Genomic DNA, 18,607 nt, shown 5'->3' with positions numbered 1-18,607 from the left:
TAATTAGCTCAATCAAAAAATTTCTAAATTTATTTTATTAAATCTTTAATTAATATCTAAACACTATTTCTAACAATAAATAATTAAATATCTAAACACTATTTCTAACAATAAAAAATAATATTATACATACAATAATATTTCTTCTTAAATCTATATACATCATTACTATTTTTAATAAATCAAAATATTTAATAATAAAAACTTACATAATTCCAAGATAATTAACAAATGAAACTCCAGTTGATTAACTTCTTTTATTTTTGGTCCTCTAGGCATTGTTTTTGAATTGTTGATGGTGTTTTTGGTGGTCCAAACAATGGAAGAAATGAAGGGAGAAGTGGTGTTGGGGTGGGTTTCGGATAGTGAGAAGGGTGAGAGTGAAAGTGATGGTGGAAAAGAGTGTAACGAAGCTTAAGGAGTGTGATGCACTGGGGAGAGCTGCATGCGCGCCACGTCTTCGGTACGCAAATCGGTCCAATTTGTGCACCCGCCGATTTCAGTAATCGGACCATCCGATTACTTCCCCTCTCATCGGACCGTCCGATTTGTTTGACACCTCCATCACAGCGGCGTGAAGCACCATAGACCCCATAACCATGCGATACACCACCTGCTACCCCATATCAAAATTAAAAAAGTGCCTTTCAGTTTGTAGGTTCAGGACTGCACAAAATGTATACAACCTTTTTTATGAAAAAGGCTTGCATATAAGTTACTCTTAACAAAGATATCAACTAAATAGAATACATACAATAATCTTCCGAAATCCAACTCAGTAATTGTTTTCTAGTACATGCCTAGAGCTAGAAGGGAAAAGCCTCAAAAGAAACGTCATCAATGACCAAATGCACAAAATCGCCAGTGCTTGGAAGGTTACCATCATTGCAAATAAAGCTCCAGTTCGTTCCAGCACTTCTGGTGTCAAAGCAAGTCCCTTCAAAGAGAACATCAACCTCTCCGCAAAATTAGCTGCCCTTGTAAGCTGATACAGTCTGAATAACTGTCAAACCAATTGATCAATGTTAGCTAAAAATCAATGTGAAAATTGCAAGAGAGCGCACGCACACATATATAAATAAATAAATAAACCTCGAAGATAATTGGGACTAGGGGCCAGCATGATGTCCGACGCTTGTCCAAAAATCTCTCAAATGCAATTTGAGCAACACAGCCGACTAAAAAGGGGGTTATAGCCACAACAGTTGCCATGGGAATCACTGGTGAAGTCATCCACAGAAGAGCGAGAGGAACAACAATCTTCAAACCCATTGTGAAGGCGGCAGAGTGACGGTATCCTCTGAGGCCGGTGATCAGATCCCATCTTTTTGAGCTATACTCCAAATATGGCCTCTGGACGCGATCAGTCACAAGCAGAAATATTGCAAGTCCAATGTAGAATGTGGCCTCAACAAAGAATGAACTCATAACATCTGCAGTTTGTTGGCAGCAGAAATGTGTATAAAGAGATACTTCTCACCAACATCTAACAATTTTCCTACATACAAATCCAGAAAATATAATCCAAAAGAATGTGCAATAACATGTCCACAATCCCATGGGATCAACACTTCACGTATCTTGTGATTTCCTCTTAAGAATTTCTTAGCTATTCAAGTAACTAACTAAACTATCTAAGTTCTTTGACTTTTTCTTCCCCTGATGTTACCTTGACATTGAAGGTTAGGTTATTTATTCATAGTATTTGAAGTTCAAACAGAACTAGAGATTGCATCGGCATTAAGAAATATGATTACTTGAAAGAAATTATGGTTTTTATCTTGGGTTTTCAGCCTGCAACTATATGTCTATATCAGGCCAATAACTATAAACTTCCTGTTGACAGAATCAACACATGAATAATAATATGCAAAGAAAGTAAGAAAAATGCAAAGGTCAAGAAATATACCTACTAGGATCACATCGTTAAAGAAAGTTTCAACTACATTTCCAATAAAGAACTGTGGCAAAATCAAAGAGGATATGAGCACAACAGGAGCTAAAAGCCAGAAGTATGAGCTTTCCTCTTTTTCAAAGGGTGCAGATTCCAACTTCCCTTCTTCAACAGACTGGAATGTAATACCGTAGAACGAAACAGAGCCTGGTTTACCTCGAAATGGTTCTATCCCATTATAACTAGTAACCGCTACACTAGAATTTCGGTTTGGGCGAACCTCCAACCCACCATTTACATTTGAATCAGAAGCGTGCATTAGAAGAGGCCTTTGGAATCTATCCAATTCCAAATATGGAGGCCCTTTACTCACCCATTTCAAACCTGAAATCAAAGAGTTTCTATGCTGAATGATTTTGATGTAAATGCTAAACAACAAATTCAATAGAAAAAAATAATCTTAGAAACTGAAACAGTAGAATGCAGTGAAATTAGTGGGAGAAAGAAGAAGAAGAAGAACGTACATTTGGATGTGTCTGCAAACCGAAATCCGAATGGGGCGCGGGTTCGAAGCGCTTGTGACTGCCAAGAAACGGTGACAAGTGAAAAAAAAATGAGAAAAAAGGAAGAGAAGAGTTGCTATGGAAAGATGAGAAATTGATAGGGAGGCGTGGATTAAGTTTTACAATATGAACGTACTGAGGTTAAACGACGATGATGATTAGAGAATTGGAGAGGCTGAGAGGTAAGACCACAACAAAGGGTTCGAAGTTCCATCCCTTCTTCCACCTTAACCCCTTACCTTACTATCCTCACTCAGTCGTTAGTCCGATACTTTCAAGTTTCAGTTCTAGTGTTTACTAGTACCATTGTAAAACTTTTCTCACCCAACAAATTTTATTAAATTTAAATTAAAAATTATTTATAGTTACTTCAAATAGGGATTTTACTTGTCGATTTTTCGTGCAAAATTTTTAATTTAAATTTGTATGCTTTCAATCATGTTGGTACTAAGAGTTATAGTTCAAATTATATATTTTTTTTATATTTTCTTAGAAATTGCAAATTCAAATTTCATTATTTTTGAAAAAAAAATCATGTTTGTGTTAGAAAATTTTATTATCCTAAAAGATTTCAAAAATAGTAAAAACTTAGGTATAGTAATTTTTAAATAGAGTTAATGATTTAAAATTATTAATTGATAATATAATTAGGTATATTAAATTATTTAATTATTAATTTTATATATTGATTAATTTATCTATTATTTAAAAATAATTAATTTATTTAAAATTTTTTATTACATATTTAATTATTTTATAATAAAATTTATTAAAAATTTATTTAAGTATTAAGAAATATTGACGAAAACCATTTTCAAAAATTTTTAAGATAATAAAAAATTTAATTTTTATAAGACTTTTCTTTTGGGGTGTAGATAATGGACAGAGACGAAAAACAAATTTGCTTTCTTGACATTACTGTGCCCGTGAATTACTTACGGCAAGTGAATGGTGACAGGGGTGAGGGAGTGAGAGGTTTAAGGTGGCAAAGCTCGTTGTTTTCTAAAACCCTAAATTGAAGGGATGGAACTTGGTGCCCTTTGCTGTAGTCTTCCCTCTCAACCTCTCCAATTCTCTAATCGCCGTATTATCTCAGTGAGTAGTAATCCACAAGCGCCTGGAACTCGCACCACATTCAGATTTCAGACACCAAGTTTGAGCTTTGCATGCGCGTCCAAATGTACACCTTTTTTTTTCTCTCTTTTTATTGCATTGCTTATGCGCTGCGTTGAAATAAAATACTAACATAAATAAATAAATGAGCTGAGTTTTTTCTTCTTCTTTTTTTTTTTTTGTAGCGTTTTGGGTCTCCCAAGTCCCAATCATTCATCAAATTTAACATTTTGATTTCAGGTTTGAAGTGGGTAGATACATGGCCTTCAATTTCTCTTATGCATGCATCTGATTCTAATGTATTTGTTACTTCTGATGATGAGGTGGAGCTAGTAAGTGGTAAATCAGGCTCCTGTTCTTTTCATGGGATGACATTCCCGTCGGTAGAAGGAGGAAAATCGAAAAATGCCTCCTTTGAAAAAAAGGACAACTCTTTTTTCTGGCTTTTAGCTCCTGCTGCATTCATATCCTGTTTGATTCTGCCGCGATTTTTTCTCAGGGATGTGGTTGAGGCTTTCATTAAGGATCCGAGACTAGTAGGTAAAAGAACTTTGTGCCTTCTGTTAAATGTGTTTGAGTTAAGACCTATTACCTTTCTGTCTCGTGCTTGAAATTGGGTTGTTTGAAAGTAGAATTGTCACAGTTACTTGATCTTGTTGATAGAAAACTATTGACTGCCATCTCATTATTTCTATTATACTTGTACTCTGGGTTTTGTTTTTTGAAAACTTGTATAGGATGGGAGAGAAGTTTTATTTTATACACATTTGTTAATATGTTGCAGATATTGTGAGTTCATTATTTTCCGAGATCTTGTTCTACATTGGATTTGCTACATTTCTGCTCGTGGCTGATAATGTCCAGAATCCTTATTTGGAGTTTAGCTCAAAAAGATGGGGTCTCATCACTGGCCTCAAAGGATACCTATACTCTGCCATCTTCACAACGGGTCTGAAGATTATTGTTCCTGTCCTTCTGTTGTACATGACCTGGTCAGTGGTTTCCCTGGAAGCTATTGTGACTATAGGTCCATTTTTAGTTGGTTGTGTTGCTCAAATTGCGTTCGAGACATATTTGAACCAACGCGAGTCATCTTGCTGGCCTATAGTCCCAATTATATTTGAGGTTTGTCTGTTTAATGAGATTCCTTTTCTGCCTGATGAGCGGAGAGTATACTTGAAAAATTAAAACCTATTCAATAATCCTTATTGGTGTAATTGCTTTTGAAGATTACATGATAATCAAATTATGTTTGCATATTTTAGCTGAAAAGTAGTTAACATAATCAATTGTGTTTGGAATATATGAAAACTGTTTTCTGAAATGGTATAGTTACAAAAGTAGATATGAAATAATTTTTTATATTATGTAATATGTGATACTTTGGGTCGAAATGGTAAAACCTACAATTTCAAACTAATCAACTTTTGCTTGTTATTGTTAAGTTTCAAAATATTGTTTTTGAATTATAATAGTTTTCATATTATAATATGTTTTTCAATTTTTACCCAAACATGATTATTTTCAAGGAGAGGTCTTATTGCAAGTTTCCCAAACAAGTTCTTTTTCCCGGTAACTGGTTTTATTAACGCTACTTTTTGAATTGATTTGGCAGGTATATAGAATGTATCAGGTTTCAAAAGCGGCTAATTTTGCTGAGATATTGTTGTTTGCTATGAGGGAGCTTCCTTCCACACCAGCAGTGAAGGAACGAAGTGGAGCTCTGTTTGCAATCATGGTGACCTTTCAGTTACTAGGGATGGTGTGCCTTTGGTCATTGATGACATTTCTTGTGAGGCTTTTCCCTTCTAGGCCTGTAGCAGACAATTATTGAGTAGGCTTGTAGAAGAGTATATTGCATGAATTTGCGGGATATCATTATTAATTTATCAATATCAATGAAATCCTTTCCATTAAAAAGTATCCTTGTGCTCTCCTTTCATCTTTAAATTTCTTGTTAAGGTATGTCCTTTTATTCATGCGTAAAAGGTGAATGCATTTTTTTTTTCTCAGAATATGTAAATGCAATCCTTCTTTTCAGAGAATTTCAATTCATCTTTTCTCAAAACCATCGGAGAAAATGTGTCATAACATTAATAACTTGGTTTTCTTTGCAAACAATTAGCATTCTGGATCAGAAGCTAAAGTAGCGACTCCATTAAAGGAAAGAAGGTATATATATCTAAGGACTGATGTGCACATCAAACAATGAATTTTTTGTTTATGTAACAAGAGAGACTTGATTCCTTTCATATATCATATAGCATATAGCATGGGTACAGCAATAGTTCTGTAATGGTATTCAAGTTTTGAGAACTCTTCAATCAACGACTTATATAAGAATAAGACCGCATCATCTATAGAATGCAAATCATTTGTTCCATCTTCAATGCTTCCAACCCGACGATCACATATGGCACATGAGATGATCCATTTGACGGGAAACATTAAGTGCAAACTCTTGGTAAGGAGTCCAATGAGTCGCTCGTATCTTCAACAGCCACTTTCTCATTTCCTGGAAAAAAAGTTGACAATGTTTTTTTTACTAATCAATCCATCAACTAAACCTTGTTTTGTATCACGTAAACCATACGGTTTACTCAGAAATGTATAAGAAATCAAACTACATTGCAAGGAAAAAAATGATTAGACATAAAATAAAAATGGGAAAAATGTATATACACACACGAACCTTTACATGTTGGCTAAAAGGTCTCTCATCTCTGTTATAGAAGGGATTGATTCGGTAGGGTATATCTTACCGACAAGAAAGGCAAAACTTTCATACTTAGCAAGGAAATCTTTCTGCAATAGTTTTGGGGAGACAATAAAAAATTGTTGAGTGTTACATAGTTTTAGGAGAAATGTTCCAAAATCGAAACAAACAAATTTCATTTTCTTAAATGTGAATCAACTTGAGCACAAAAAAAAAAAAAAAAAATAAAAATAATTAAAATAAAGAAGCAAAAAGTGTACTATCTCATTTATACTTTTTTCTTCTTTTATTTTTTCTCTTTTTTGGCTTTTTTCTTTTTTTGAAATAAGAGGAATTTTTATTGGTCTATTTTTAGACAATAAGAGCAAAAAGTGTACCTTGCATTTTTCCCACAAGGAAGGCAGCAGTTCCTCCGAAGTTAAATTTTTTTGCAATTTCTTGTACATTGCAGCTACGGACTTGTCCACCTATATAGGATAGCAAAGATATGATCCACAATTTTGCCAGTTTGAAAGTTTTTTAGAGCAAAGATAGGCCATGTTGTAAGAGGAATAATGTTTTTATTATTTTTGTATACAATTTTTTTGTACATTTTTTTTTAAGTATAATAAACAATTTTTTTAATTTTTATTTCACTTCTTATCAATCACTTTTATTATAAAAAAAGGAAGATATATAAAACATATATGCACAATAGTGATACATATAATATTCCTTATGTGGCAAAGGTACTTTTTAATGGCTTACAGGCTTAGGTATTCGACCTTTTATACAAATATTACAATAAAATAATATCTAAATATAAATTAATATTCATAAAATGTCTAATCTTATAATTAAATTACTCATTTTATGTTTAGTTGAAACAAATTAGTATACAATTCTTTCAAATTATATCTTAATATAGATACTTTTACTCGAATATTATTCAAGTTATATTTGTATATTAATTAATTTATTTTTTCTTTGTAATTTACAATTTTATATAATAGATCTCTTGGAAAAAATTTGCACCCCATATCTGTATTCATATTTGGCACTAGCAATGCAACTTAGAAGATAGGCACCAATTTACCCCAGATAAACTGGCTTTTAGCGTCTTCCGTAGATCTGATTTTGACATCCCAACTTGGAAAGCAATCTGAAATTGATGCAGAACATCAAAGAATTGTCAAATTAGAAAATGAGTTGTCCACGATAGAAATGTAGAGTTTAGTATCAAATTCAAACTACAACTCTCTTTTTTGGAGGGGGTATTTAAATGACAACTTTGGAGATACGGATGTACAACTATGTTCCCTTTAAGCCCATATATATTATGGTGTGCACTAAATCTGATAGCACTCATAAGGGGATAAGAAAATAAAAATAGGATAGATATCAGGTCAATTTGAAGATGATTACAACCATCACATAACAATATTATATTTTTAGGAATTGGATCGCAGAGAAGTGGAAGAGGAGATGACAAATGTATAGCTCAGTGTAGCGGCCTAAATTTTACAAGCTCGCTCATATAAACAGAAAACTACAGACTGATTTGAGCAGTAAGAAGGGAAGGTGATCCATGATGCCGAGAAATTAATGTTTGAACTACCGCAATTAATGTAAGAGATGCTATATAACAAACCTCTTCGAGTTGAACATTATTGCTTATGTGGTCCTCAATCTTTCGAGCAAACTGGAAGAGGCGTTCAAATTGCTTCACAGTGCAAAAAATGGAATGATGAATTGTGTTCTAAAATCCATAATTCATGATCAGCAAAACGATAGAAATAGATAATAAAATCCTTACATAGTAGATAATCATACTAATGTGGCGTGAGCAAGCTTGCTCGTAGGCTTCACTAGCCTGATGGTAAAACTTGGCCAAAGTGGGCACAACATTGGCAAGGTCATACAAACTGGGCAAAAGTGAACAAATAGTGAAAAATGAAAATTGGCTTCTGTTTCCCTGACAAATTCAATATAACGAGAAGAAGGAAAAATTGTATGACAGCCTTGAGCCTCTTCCTGAAAAGAGGGAATGAATCAATGATAAAAGAACTTGCCTGTTTTGAAAGGCGGCATAATTCTCAAAAAGAAATATATCTGCATATTTTGGCTCTGCTTGTGCAACTTTTTCTAAAGTTACAAACATTATGGTGACCTGTCAAGCAACAATCCCACCAGCAAAAGTTATAGCAAATATGTTTTGGATAAAAGAAGAATCTTATCGAGATGAAGAGAAGAAATACACAAGAAATGATACACTCCATAGAAGAATAAAATCAAACGAAAGAGTTTGGAAATAAAATAAATGAAGTTTTAAAAAGATGATTAAATACTTCAAGCGCAGACAAAGAGGGTAATCGGTAAACAATATTCACTATAGTATCTATCAACATGATTACTGAAGAGGACTAGAACTATTGATTCTTCATTTGCAATGAACGCATCAGTATCTAAATCGATAATGAATAAATAAAAAGTACTAGTTTCCAAGGGAAGGAATAGACGAAAATTAAAATTTAGCAAACTAGATCCAAGATGAACAATTTTTTACTTAGAAACTATATCAACTTCTTGTCAAACACAGATCATATGGAAGCATGGTATATCATATGTTAAAAAAAAAAAAAGAAACAGGGTCTATTCCTTGCATGATTTATTGAATTTAACCCCCTTTTTGTAAGGAAAAGGACAAAACTTCTTATACTTTTCTCTATAAAGGAGAAAAAAAAAAACTATACACACGCACACACACAATTAATGTGAAGGAAGACAACGTTTCATATTTAGTTAATCAGCATTCTGATGCTTGTTAAAGGAGAAAAAAGGTGGTGCCAACCATCGTTAAATTTGTAATCGCTGGACTATATACCTCTGCTTGATCTATGCACCTTACTGTTAAATCCAAAATAGTCTAAGCTCTGCCACTTATTTTACTATCAACTTTGGGAAGCAAATGCCTAAGAGAAACCAACTAGATTTCTAGGTTTCTAAGGGAAGTATTATTAGAGTCATCTCAAGAAAGGACAGTGCTCACTTACAAATTTCATGTATGCTTGGTCAACGAGGTCTCTCGACTGTCCTGTGATGTACTGCTCCATCCGTGTTGCAAGGGTTGCAAATCTATGTGCAAAATTAAAAAAGTATTAGTACCTAAGTTGATGTTAGACTTTACAAATTAAATAGAGACTGGAGGTAAATGTGTAGCGGCCTTTAAGGGCTACCTAAACAAAGAGAACATAGGAAGGATGATTTCGTCTTCCAGTTTTGTTCTTAAGAAGAAAAAAACAGAAGTCTAATTTGTTTCACATGATTTCCAACTAAACTAATAGACAATATGGGGTTGTATATGTGCACACGTCTACAGGCATTCCTTACTTGACATAATATTACAGACACATTGCTGGAAAACAGTACCTAATTTTCCGCACCCGTATCTTTGCCATTTTTTCTCTCTCAACCCATTTTCTCTCCACCTCTATGAACACACATAATTGGGTGCTCATAGCTAGTAAATAAGGATGATAACTTAGCCTAATTCCAACTAGCTGGGGTGCATTGATCTGCTAAAATAATGTCGCGAATATTGTTTTTAATCTTGAGGACAGACCTAATTGATTACAGTAAGGCCATATCTAAATTCAGTAAATTGCATACATATTAGTTTAAGTATGAAAGGAAATCAGATGGTAAAAGAACAATTTGGTCATTAAATACTTATTGATTGTTTAATTGATTTCTGATCCTGCAAATTGATTTTGATTCTAAAAAGTAGAATGCAACTACAATAGCTCCAAAAGCACTGACTCTTCATGAAAATCTGAATTTTGAGTTTCATAATTTTAAGTCCGAATTTGGGTGGAACCATTACATTTCCCAAATCCACATAAACTAATGCCTGATGGGCCAATTTGTTGACACCAATACACCATCAACAATGATTCTCTGTAGGCAATGATTCATTAGTTCACCTGGGAATGTAGGGCAAGACACCTGTCTGGCGAGTATTGCGCTCAAACTTTTCAATATGATGGCAAGCTTCATCAACATACTGAAAAACAGAGACCCAAGTTAAATGCTTTAGATTAGCAACTCAATTTTTCAATCGTCTAAACCTCTAAATTCATTAGGCAAAATTGTATTGCTTATAAATCTGCATACACGGCTGAATTGCATAGATATACGAGACTCCAGGTCGCCAAGCAAAATGCGTACAACTCCCGCTGCATCAGCTTTTGGACCAAAGAGATAGCGTTCTGTTATTCCGTGCATTGATATGCAGCGTAGAGGATCGATCTTGAATGCCCAATCTATAACATTATAGAAGTCTTCCTGAAATCATATAAATTAAAAGGAAACTTATTAAACAGCATGAAATTGTATGATAAACATTCAAAAGTGTCCAATTGACCAATTATAGTGAACAACGTTGATAACTACTAGACTTATAAATGAAATATTCAGTGCTGCTCTGGAGAATTCAATTGGCTTTATCACCATATCTTCTTGGATTTTGATCCTAACAGCTATGCTAGACAACAATACAATATATTAAAACACACACATACAGCCACACACACACACACCCAAAATAGGGGAAAAAAAAGGGAAGAAAAATAAAAGAAAGAAAGAAAGAAAGAAAGAAAGGAGAAAGAATATATATATATATATAAGAAGCTTCTTACTATCATGGCTACTATTTAACACGAGAGGATTTACACCCTTTCATCTCAAAATTATCAGAAGCTAAAAATTACATTAAAAAAGATATAGTGCACATTCTGTTCATACTTGCATTCCATCAAGCAAATCTTGAAGTGAATTATTTAGAGCTGCAAGCTCCTCAGGATTTGGAGGATTTGCAGGATTTTTCCCTGTCAGTAAATAAATGGTTAAATCATGGAACAACTGATTACAACAGATGAAAGTCAAACCGTATTTACATAGCATATTTGCTGAAAACAAAGTATATACCAGATTTACCGTCTTTCTCGTCAATGTCCATGATTCCCAAATCATCATCATTATCATCATCTCCATCAACTCCTCCTGGAGGAGCATGTATAGGAACTTCAAAGCACATGAATTGTGCAAAAAATGAACACTGAAAATAAGTTGTGAACAGTTAAACATTCAAAATATTAAACCAGTTTTGAGAATTAGTGAATATCAAGAACTTTCACCTCATCAACCAGAAGTGGAATAAAAACTGTGAGCATTCTTGTGTATGCATCAGAAACTACAGAAGTGTCAGCAGAATTTACGTTCTGACCAGCACCTGCAGGGCTATCAAGCCAAACAGCTACATTTCTAGGCGCTTTGGTATTAGCACGAATTTCATTAGCAAACTCACAGGCCTGGAAAAATATTCATGAGACTTTACTCTGTATGTACTTTATACAAACAAAATAAACAAATAAGTATTTGACCTCGAACACAACTAAAAACTACAAGGCACAAAACACGAATACTGAAGATGCTGATCGGCTCACGTTGATACCAAGGAAGCAAAACTCAAGCTGAAAGCTAATTATAAAACTTAATTTCAATAACATTGCATTCATGAGCACCCCAGTTATACCTAAGCCAGGTCATCCAAATTGCAAAACTAATAATCAGCCATAAGGTGTAAGACTGCCACAGCTTCAGTGGCCTCTCACCTCTTTACCTGAATCAACCTCAAATTTGTTATAACTGCAAGGAGAGATTAAATTGGGATTTTTTTTTTTCCGTCACTGGGTTATTTCACACCTTTCATAATAGTGATGGATTACCCCTTCTTTTTTCCTTTTCTTTTCTTCTTTTTTTCAAATTAGCTGTGTTTAGATCTTGATTATAATACAATAGTCACACCAATGAATATAATTCTACGCCTGCAGCAACTTCTCGGTTAATAGAAATTAAAGTACACATGACAGCAAGAAATTTACAATCAGATGAATAAGAAATAACAAAGAATCAGATCAATGTGGCATGTGATAGATTGTAATCTCAGACCTCCCTGCGAAGAAGTAAGTTCATAGAAGAGCAATAATTTTTCCTCAATTGAAGCAAGCTGTTCTTATCAAGCATCTGCAAGTTTACAGCAAGATAATTTAAGGATAAAAACAAAAAATAATAACCCAACAGGAATATGTGCGCAAAATAAAATTCTTAGAAGGAATTGATTTTCATCCATAATTGAACCTTTAAATGTTGCAAAAGACGTGCATATGTCCTGCACTTGTACCGTAGTTCAGAATGATCTGGTCTTTTCAACTGTCCACGCTGTTTTGAGAAAGCAAACAAAATGAAAACCGAAGATTCCAAGACCTTGAATTTTTTTCAATTCTATAAAGAATTCATGCAAACCATACCTGAGAAAAGTTATTTTTATCCTTTAACAAGAATTCCACAAAATTAGCGAAATAATTTCTTAAGAATGTTGTAACTTTGAAAACAAAAGTAGACTTTAATAGTTGAAGCTCCCCTCGCTTCTCGTGAACCTGTAAGAATAGCAGAAACCACCATCAAAACAGATGACTTTAGGTGCTGTGCTTATTTGCCATGCTAGTCTAAGCCAACACTGCACAATATGACATCTTAAACAGCTTCTTGCACCCATCAAAATTTTACCAAGAATAAAAATCAGTTGTCTTTCACCCTAAATCAAATTCCTTTTACTTTACAAAAACCTAGTCGGATAAGGCTTTGCTGCTGTTGTTGTACTTTATAAAAAAATGCAAACAGTACCATGAATTTCTCAAGATATCAACAGCTTGCTTTTCTATGTTTTGAGCAATTGGAAAGTAAGGAAGAGAACATACAGCTGTCATATTTCCATAAACAGGATCTACTTTAGTTGCAACGATACCACGCATAGCATCACTCAACCACTCCAATGCTCCTGTACTTTGAAGCATTTGTTGTTCTTCAAATTTATCTCCTGTCAAAAATGCTTCATGCTACACCCAAAGAAACATCATTAAAATAAATATCAAGCAAAGTAAGCTTTCATCAAACCCAAATCACAATAGTTAGCAAGTGGAAGGCTTACTTCAGGAGGGATTTTCAATATCTGGAGAAGCCCATCAAGCTCCTCCATGAGACGTCTGTTATTTACTGATTGCAATTCCAACTTGTTATTACGGGTTTCGATCTGAATATCATAAAAGCATTGGATAAAATGCAAGAACTCGGTATTATTTTTAAAAGAAATTCGCTAAAGCATAAAGAGGATAATTATGAAGGGATAGGAAGATAATAAATTCAGCTTATAAATATAAAAAGAAAAACAGAAAACAGAAAGAGAGAAAAGGAAACAACAATGGAGTAAAAGGTACACATCTTCTCAACAAATATGTAACAAAAGCCCTGAATTGACCATGACCTTTGAAACAGAATGCCTAAATCTTATGCAAAAGAAGCTGTTCGGAGCTTGCCAAAGAAATCAACTTCAAGACAGGAGGATTATGCTCCAATCAAATTGTAGAGAGTTTTTTTATTATTATTATTATTGTTTATTTTAAACTAACACAAACTACTCCATTTGGAAAGGACATACCTCAGACTGAGATTCACTAAAAATATCAAACTACATTACTACAGGTAGTATATTCCTGGTGAAAGTGGAAGTTCGAGTGTAAACAATTAAACATGATAAGAGCTATGCATGACACAAATACCAGGGAATATAAGTTTACTTAGCTTGATTCTCCTACTTACTTTTTTCATTTTCACATCACTCTAGGTACTGATTCTGGGAGAAGAATTTTATAACACAAAATAGAAACTATTTAAAAGAACAGTAATGCTGATATTAAAAGGGTTGCCATGCAATGTTACATAATATTTCCCTCAAGTTTTAGAGATGTAGCTATCTGAGTATAACTTATCCTCTTTACATTACATCTCTGATATAATTCCTTTTATGAAAATAAACGCAGAGGTTGGATCAATAATAAAACTACAAAACTGTTGCATGTGTCAGACGGCGTTTTAGACAAGAAACTATGAATGGACGATGAAGAATTAGAGTAAAAAATGACAAGTTAACTAGAGAGTAATTTCTTACTAAGCAAACTGTTCTCCCAACATGAAGTGCTTACCGATTCAATATCCTCCCTCATGTGTCGAAGTTTCACATTGAACATGCCTAACCATTCATCCATGTCTTCCACACAATTCGTTGCTGCCTCAATCCCTTTCAATACCTGAAAGGCACAAATTAGTATGTGCTACATTAAAACATGTTCAAATATACTCCTATCTATAACTAATTTTGAGAAAAATGAATACCCGTAAGACGAAACAGCTGAGATTTTTAAGTGAAAATAGCAACATGAAAGTACAGCTTAAAATACCAGCACTAAGTTTGAAGGTTTAGAAAGGGGACAAAGCAATCGATGAGCAAAATAATTCAACACAAGATGGTGTTTAAACAATTATGATAGCTTAGGCAGAACAAAGGATTTGTTCAGTCTGTAATCTATTAATCAAGTGGTCTTTTTACAGTAACATGCGGTAAATGGTATGGTAATACCAGCAAAAGAAAGGTGATCAACTCAAATAAAAATTATACCTCATCTATTAAAGGTTCAGTTTCTAAAATGGCATGGACATTTGCTGCTTCAAGAGCCTGCAGCTCCCTCTTCAACCTTTCAGTTAATACCTCTGCTTCACCAATTCCCATGACATAACTGCACAGTCATGAACTAAAATAATTTATTGAAAAATAACAGTTATGGCATGGACATAACTGCAAATTGGTATTGAAAAAAGAGTTTTGACTTGACAAAAGCTATTTTAACAATAGAAATATAACAGAACCCCTGTATGTACATAATTTCATTTGAACTTTTCCATTTCTGCCACATTGCAATAAAAGCTTGAATGATGAAGCCTTAGCTCTAATTATGTTCTTAGTCATCTCAAACACTTAACCTCAAAATACAATTTAAGTCAAAGAGATAGCACCTACGTCCCCAAAAGAGCCTCCATGTCCTCTTCCTCTGCCTGGGAGACAAGTTCCTTTTCGACATTGACATTCAGTTCTGTTTCTGTCGTAAAAATAGCAGCAGATTCAACAGGACCATCTACTTCTGTGTGGGTTTGAGTGGAAACTGTGGATGTATTTTCCTATTTCACATTGGTGAAAATAAATAAATAAATAAAATATAAGAAACCAACAGTATACAAAAACTATCAGTAATTTATTCTTGAGTAATAATAATTCATTGCAGTTTAACCATTCTCAACTTGAAATCAAGGACTGCATATGGCCAGTAATGAGTTAAGTCCCAATTCACCCAAACTCCAGAGTAATAAAAGACTAAGTTATTTTCATTAAACATCCATCTAAAAAGGAATGCATCAACAAACAATAGCTGCAGCATGATTGTAAAGCAACTTCTAGTTTAAGAGATTAGAAAATCATTATGCACCTTAGCCCAAAGAGCCATCTCCACAACGTCAATGCCAACAACCTTAGGAATGCGACCTCCAATATCTTTGCAGATATTTAAGATCAAAAGCAGGAGGCGATTCCTAAGAGAAAATTAATAGACATGATGAGCAAAACTCCACTCCTAAGATAAAAACCACATGCTTGGAGTATACATTTCCCTCAATTATACAACCTGTCATCAATATTGCGCATTGTCCACTCCGGAGGAGCCGTTCTCTTGGTTCTCAGGTTATCAAATCCCTAGAAGGCATGAAGTCAATCAGCTCAGAAATATATGATACAGAAAGACATCAAGAAACAAGCTTCAAAACTAAAAATAGTTACATAGATGATACAGCAACAAAGAACATTATCTTTAGAACATATGGATATCTAGGACAGCAGGAAATTATGAACACTACCAGTGTAAATGTACATCCACTGGGATCCTCTCTTACAACTTCCACTTTTGAAAGGTGCTTCAGCTTGTATATCTTAGCAGGCTACACACAGAAAAAAATCTCAGGCACAGCAGGAAAAATATGATGGAAGCTATGAACAAGAGAAATTCAAGGACGAGAACGACTATGCTACCACATATTCTGAATGATCAACCTAGCCAGCTTCAGTTATTTGTTTCTCATACTAACAATAAAAAGGTCTAAGATTGCTTCACTTTTAATGATACACCTGATGGGGAGTAGCTAGATTTAATAAATTATACCTCATGAGTACTTTATGCATTGATGAAGAAAAACAAAAACATGCTTTCCAACTAATATGAATGAGATATCGGGAATAATTCACAACCAAGGGAACTTGGCTAATGATACTACTAAAAGTACGGAGGCCATTTTGTGCCTCAATGACGGTTGAATATTATTTGAATGGACCCAAGCTTCAACAAATTGAGGTGTTAATTCTCCTTCCCCTCACAAATTTTATTCCTCAGATTTCAACCTGAAGTAGCGGTTGGTCAGGGAAATGCTTAATGCTTGAGGATGCATATTAGGTTGCATCCCTAACCTTTCAGCCAGATGATTACCTCGAGAACTCCTCCATTGGAATACTTCAAAACTCGAAGAAACGCTTTCGTCCTGTGACCTTTTTGTTTTGCTGCACAAAATAGCATGTTGTCACCAACAATGCTTCAAAGCTAGAATCAACCAAATCATTACAGTAGTCTCACACAGTGAAGTGATCACATACAATTACCGAACCTGGAATTAAGAAACAAAAAATAAAATAAAAGCACTTCTACTATTTTCCTGCTCATTGTTGGTTCGGAGAATCTAAAGGGGAAAAGAACTTGCAATCACTAATAAAATAATGCTGCGGCGCAGGGAAATGAAAGTGAATGAATATTATACTTCTCTGTTAGTGTCTTCTTAATCAATATTCATACATCAACGACGCAACAAAGTACATACATATATTTGTTCAAGAATATATAAATACCAGCTACCTCGATAACGTACTAACTTTGGGATTGAGATTTAAGGAGAAACGTTGCAATGTTAGTGAGTTATCAATCGTCCAAATTTGGCTCTATACGTGAATGTTATTGGTAACGGCAATATAGATCAAAATTCATAAGGTTCAATAGTGATTCAAGATTTTGTTCATATACGAGTAGCCGCATGCTAAATGGAGAGAGAGAGAGAGAGAGAGAGAGAGAGAGAGAGAGAGAGAGAGAGAGAGAGTACTCGAGAGAGCGAGGACCCTAGGCTTAGCCATTTGGCGGCCAAGCTTGGAAGATTTACCCCATGCAGAGCCCCCGCTTGTCTTTGCAACTCTGATCGAAAGCACCACCTTCTGCTTCCCCTCAATCGCAGCCTCGCATGCTCGCCGGAGCTCAGCATCGTCGGCGCTCGATTTCGCCATTTTTTCTCAAGAGAAGGGGCTTGCGGCGGCTTTGGTTCGGCGACGGAGATGGGTGAATGCTACGGTGGATAAGGCTTGCGCGAGGAGGAGAAAAAGAAGAGAAGAAGGGGGGAAAAGGTGGAACCGTGGCGGCAAGAAGGGTGGCCGGCGGAGAGAACAGACTGACGGGAGGAAAAAGGGAGAGCGCGCGGCAGGGGCTGATTAGCGGCGGCGGTGCTCGGTCAAGGGAGAAGAAGAAAAGATGAGAAGAAGGGGAGGAAGAAAAAGAAGGGAGGAGGGCCGCATTGTTGATCTCTGGTTGCAAGGTGATGGTGATGCGAGGTTATGGTGATGGCGAGGGGTTGGGTATGGCTGCGCTGGGAAGAGGTGAGAAAGAGAGGAAGGGGGACGTTGGCCCTTAAAGCATGCATGTGTTGTGTGCACACCATACTTGTTAGAACCCAACTAGTAATTAAACCGGTACTGAATTACTGATTTAATCCATGGATCACAAATTAAACTGGGTAACTCAATTTTATATAAATAAAAAATATAAAATAATTTAAAATAGGGCAATTTACGTTATTAAATTGTTTCACCTTCAATATTTACGTAAATGCATTGTTTCCAATTTTAATACGCAAATACATTGTTTCACTATTTTATATAAACCGCTACTGGCAGTAGCAGTTTACAGGTGTGCATAAACCGCTACAACCAGCCGCGGTTTATGTGTGTGAGTGTGTGAGTGTAAACTGCTATAGGCTATAGCAGTTTACGTGTAGTGTGCTGCCTATATAAACTGTGGTTGTAGCCACGGATTATGCATTTAGAGGGTTTGTAGAGTTTTTTAGAGAGAGGAAATTCTAGAGAGAGGTCAGAGCAAGTTGAGAGCGGGTCCGAGGTATCTCAGCGGCGACTTCTGGCGAGTTATCATGGCAGGCAGGACCCTGTACCGACTGAACGGTGTTGCGCATATTGCCGGTTCTATTAGTGACGAGGTTAGTTAACATTTATTTTTTTCTAGGCTTTGCATATGTTAG

At 35.0% G+C, this 18,607-nt stretch overlaps 3 protein-coding genes across 7 annotated transcripts; 1 reads left to right on the top strand and 2 right to left on the bottom strand.

Annotated features, from left to right (window-relative positions):
* Positions 1-376: 376 nt before the first annotated feature.
* LOC107610168 (uncharacterized) lies at positions 377-2,742 on the bottom strand. Of its 4 annotated transcripts, none has more exons than XM_088494341.1 (6): positions 2,594-2,742; positions 2,419-2,476; positions 1,910-2,278; positions 1,093-1,433; positions 755-1,003; positions 377-616 (listed from the first exon to the last, which is right to left on the bottom strand). In XM_088494341.1, exons 1-5 carry the CDS (start codon positions 2,669-2,671, stop codon positions 776-778), a joined length of 1,074 nt encoding a protein of 357 aa, XP_088350467.1. In that variant the 5' UTR covers positions 2,672-2,742; the 3' UTR covers positions 377-616; positions 755-775. The 4 variants fall into 4 exon arrangements, with proteins under 4 accessions (XP_088350467.1, XP_016167748.1, XP_088350466.1 ...); XM_016312262.3 differs by having other exon boundaries at positions 377-613; XM_088494340.1 differs by having other exon boundaries at positions 881-1,003.
* A 579-nt stretch (positions 2,743-3,321) lies between these two features.
* LOC107610167 (uncharacterized) lies at positions 3,322-5,490 on the top strand. Its single transcript, XM_016312261.3, has 4 exons — positions 3,322-3,637; positions 3,811-4,110; positions 4,355-4,695; positions 5,186-5,490. The coding sequence occupies exons 1-4, from the start codon at positions 3,481-3,483 to the stop codon at positions 5,402-5,404; spliced, it is 1,017 nt and encodes a 338-aa protein (XP_016167747.1). The 5' UTR covers positions 3,322-3,480; the 3' UTR covers positions 5,405-5,490.
* Positions 5,491-5,653: 163 nt separating this feature from the next.
* Positions 5,654-17,980, bottom strand: LOC107610166 (exocyst complex component SEC3A-like). 2 transcript variants are annotated; one of them, XM_088493460.1, is made up of 26 exons: positions 17,408-17,980; positions 16,747-16,817; positions 16,124-16,204; positions 15,895-15,962; positions 15,700-15,802; positions 15,237-15,394; positions 14,838-14,955; positions 14,365-14,469; positions 13,314-13,415; positions 13,084-13,221; positions 12,634-12,762; positions 12,464-12,544; positions 12,275-12,349; positions 11,461-11,634; positions 11,252-11,381; positions 11,069-11,151; positions 10,439-10,609; positions 10,249-10,328; positions 9,319-9,400; positions 8,338-8,435; positions 8,082-8,190; positions 7,917-7,988; positions 7,362-7,427; positions 6,664-6,753; positions 6,263-6,375; positions 5,654-6,085 (listed from the first exon to the last, which is right to left on the bottom strand). In XM_088493460.1, the coding sequence occupies exons 1-25, from the start codon at positions 17,583-17,585 to the stop codon at positions 6,265-6,267; spliced, it is 2,673 nt and encodes an 890-aa protein (XP_088349586.1). In that variant the 5' UTR covers positions 17,586-17,980; the 3' UTR covers positions 5,654-6,085; positions 6,263-6,264. The 2 variants fall into 2 exon arrangements, with proteins under 2 accessions (XP_088349586.1, XP_088349587.1); XM_088493461.1 differs by lacking the exon at positions 6,263-6,375 and having other exon boundaries at positions 5,737-6,085.
* Positions 17,981-18,607: the final 627 nt, after the last annotated feature.

This window comes from Arachis ipaensis, chromosome B7, assembly GCF_059453495.1.
Source record: "Arachis ipaensis isolate K30076 ecotype BB chromosome B7, ASM5945349v1, whole genome shotgun sequence".
Lineage (NCBI taxonomy): Eukaryota > Viridiplantae > Streptophyta > Magnoliopsida > Fabales > Fabaceae > Arachis > Arachis ipaensis.
The sequence above is the reverse complement of the archived record's forward strand: the minus strand, read 5'-3'. Positions and strand labels throughout refer to the sequence as shown.

Bases quoted from the DNA above. Each gene is read 5' to 3' on its own strand.
- LOC107610168 (XM_088494340.1), bottom strand. From the start codon at position 2,671: ATGGAACTTCGAACCCTTTGTTGTGGTCTTACCTCTCAGCCTCTCCAA. The intron at 2,477-2,593 runs GTACGTTCATAT...GTTTCTTGGCAG, and splicing joins ATCATCGTCGTTTAACCTCA to TCACAAGCGCTTCGAACCCG. The intron at 1,434-1,909 runs GTATATTTCTTG...AACAAACTGCAG, and splicing joins TAACGATGTGATCCTAGTAG to ATGTTATGAGTTCATTCTTT.
- LOC107610167 (XM_016312261.3), top strand. From the start codon at position 3,481: ATGGAACTTGGTGCCCTTTGCTGTAGTCTTCCCTCTCAACCTCTCCAA. The intron at 4,111-4,354 runs GTAAAAGAACTT...AATATGTTGCAG, and splicing joins TAAGGATCCGAGACTAGTAG to ATATTGTGAGTTCATTATTT. The intron at 4,696-5,185 runs GTTTGTCTGTTT...TTGATTTGGCAG, and splicing joins TAGTCCCAATTATATTTGAG to GTATATAGAATGTATCAGGT.
- LOC107610166 (XM_088493460.1), bottom strand. From the start codon at position 17,585: ATGGCGAAATCGAGCGCCGACGATGCTGAGCTCCGGCGAGCATGCGAG. The intron at 15,963-16,123 runs GTAGTGTTCATA...CATGCCTTCTAG, and splicing joins GTGGATGTACATTTACACTG to GGATTTGATAACCTGAGAAC. The intron at 6,376-6,663 runs GTACACTTTTTG...AAACTATTGCAG, and splicing joins CCTTGTGGGAAAAATGCAAG to AAAGATTTCCTTGCTAAGTA.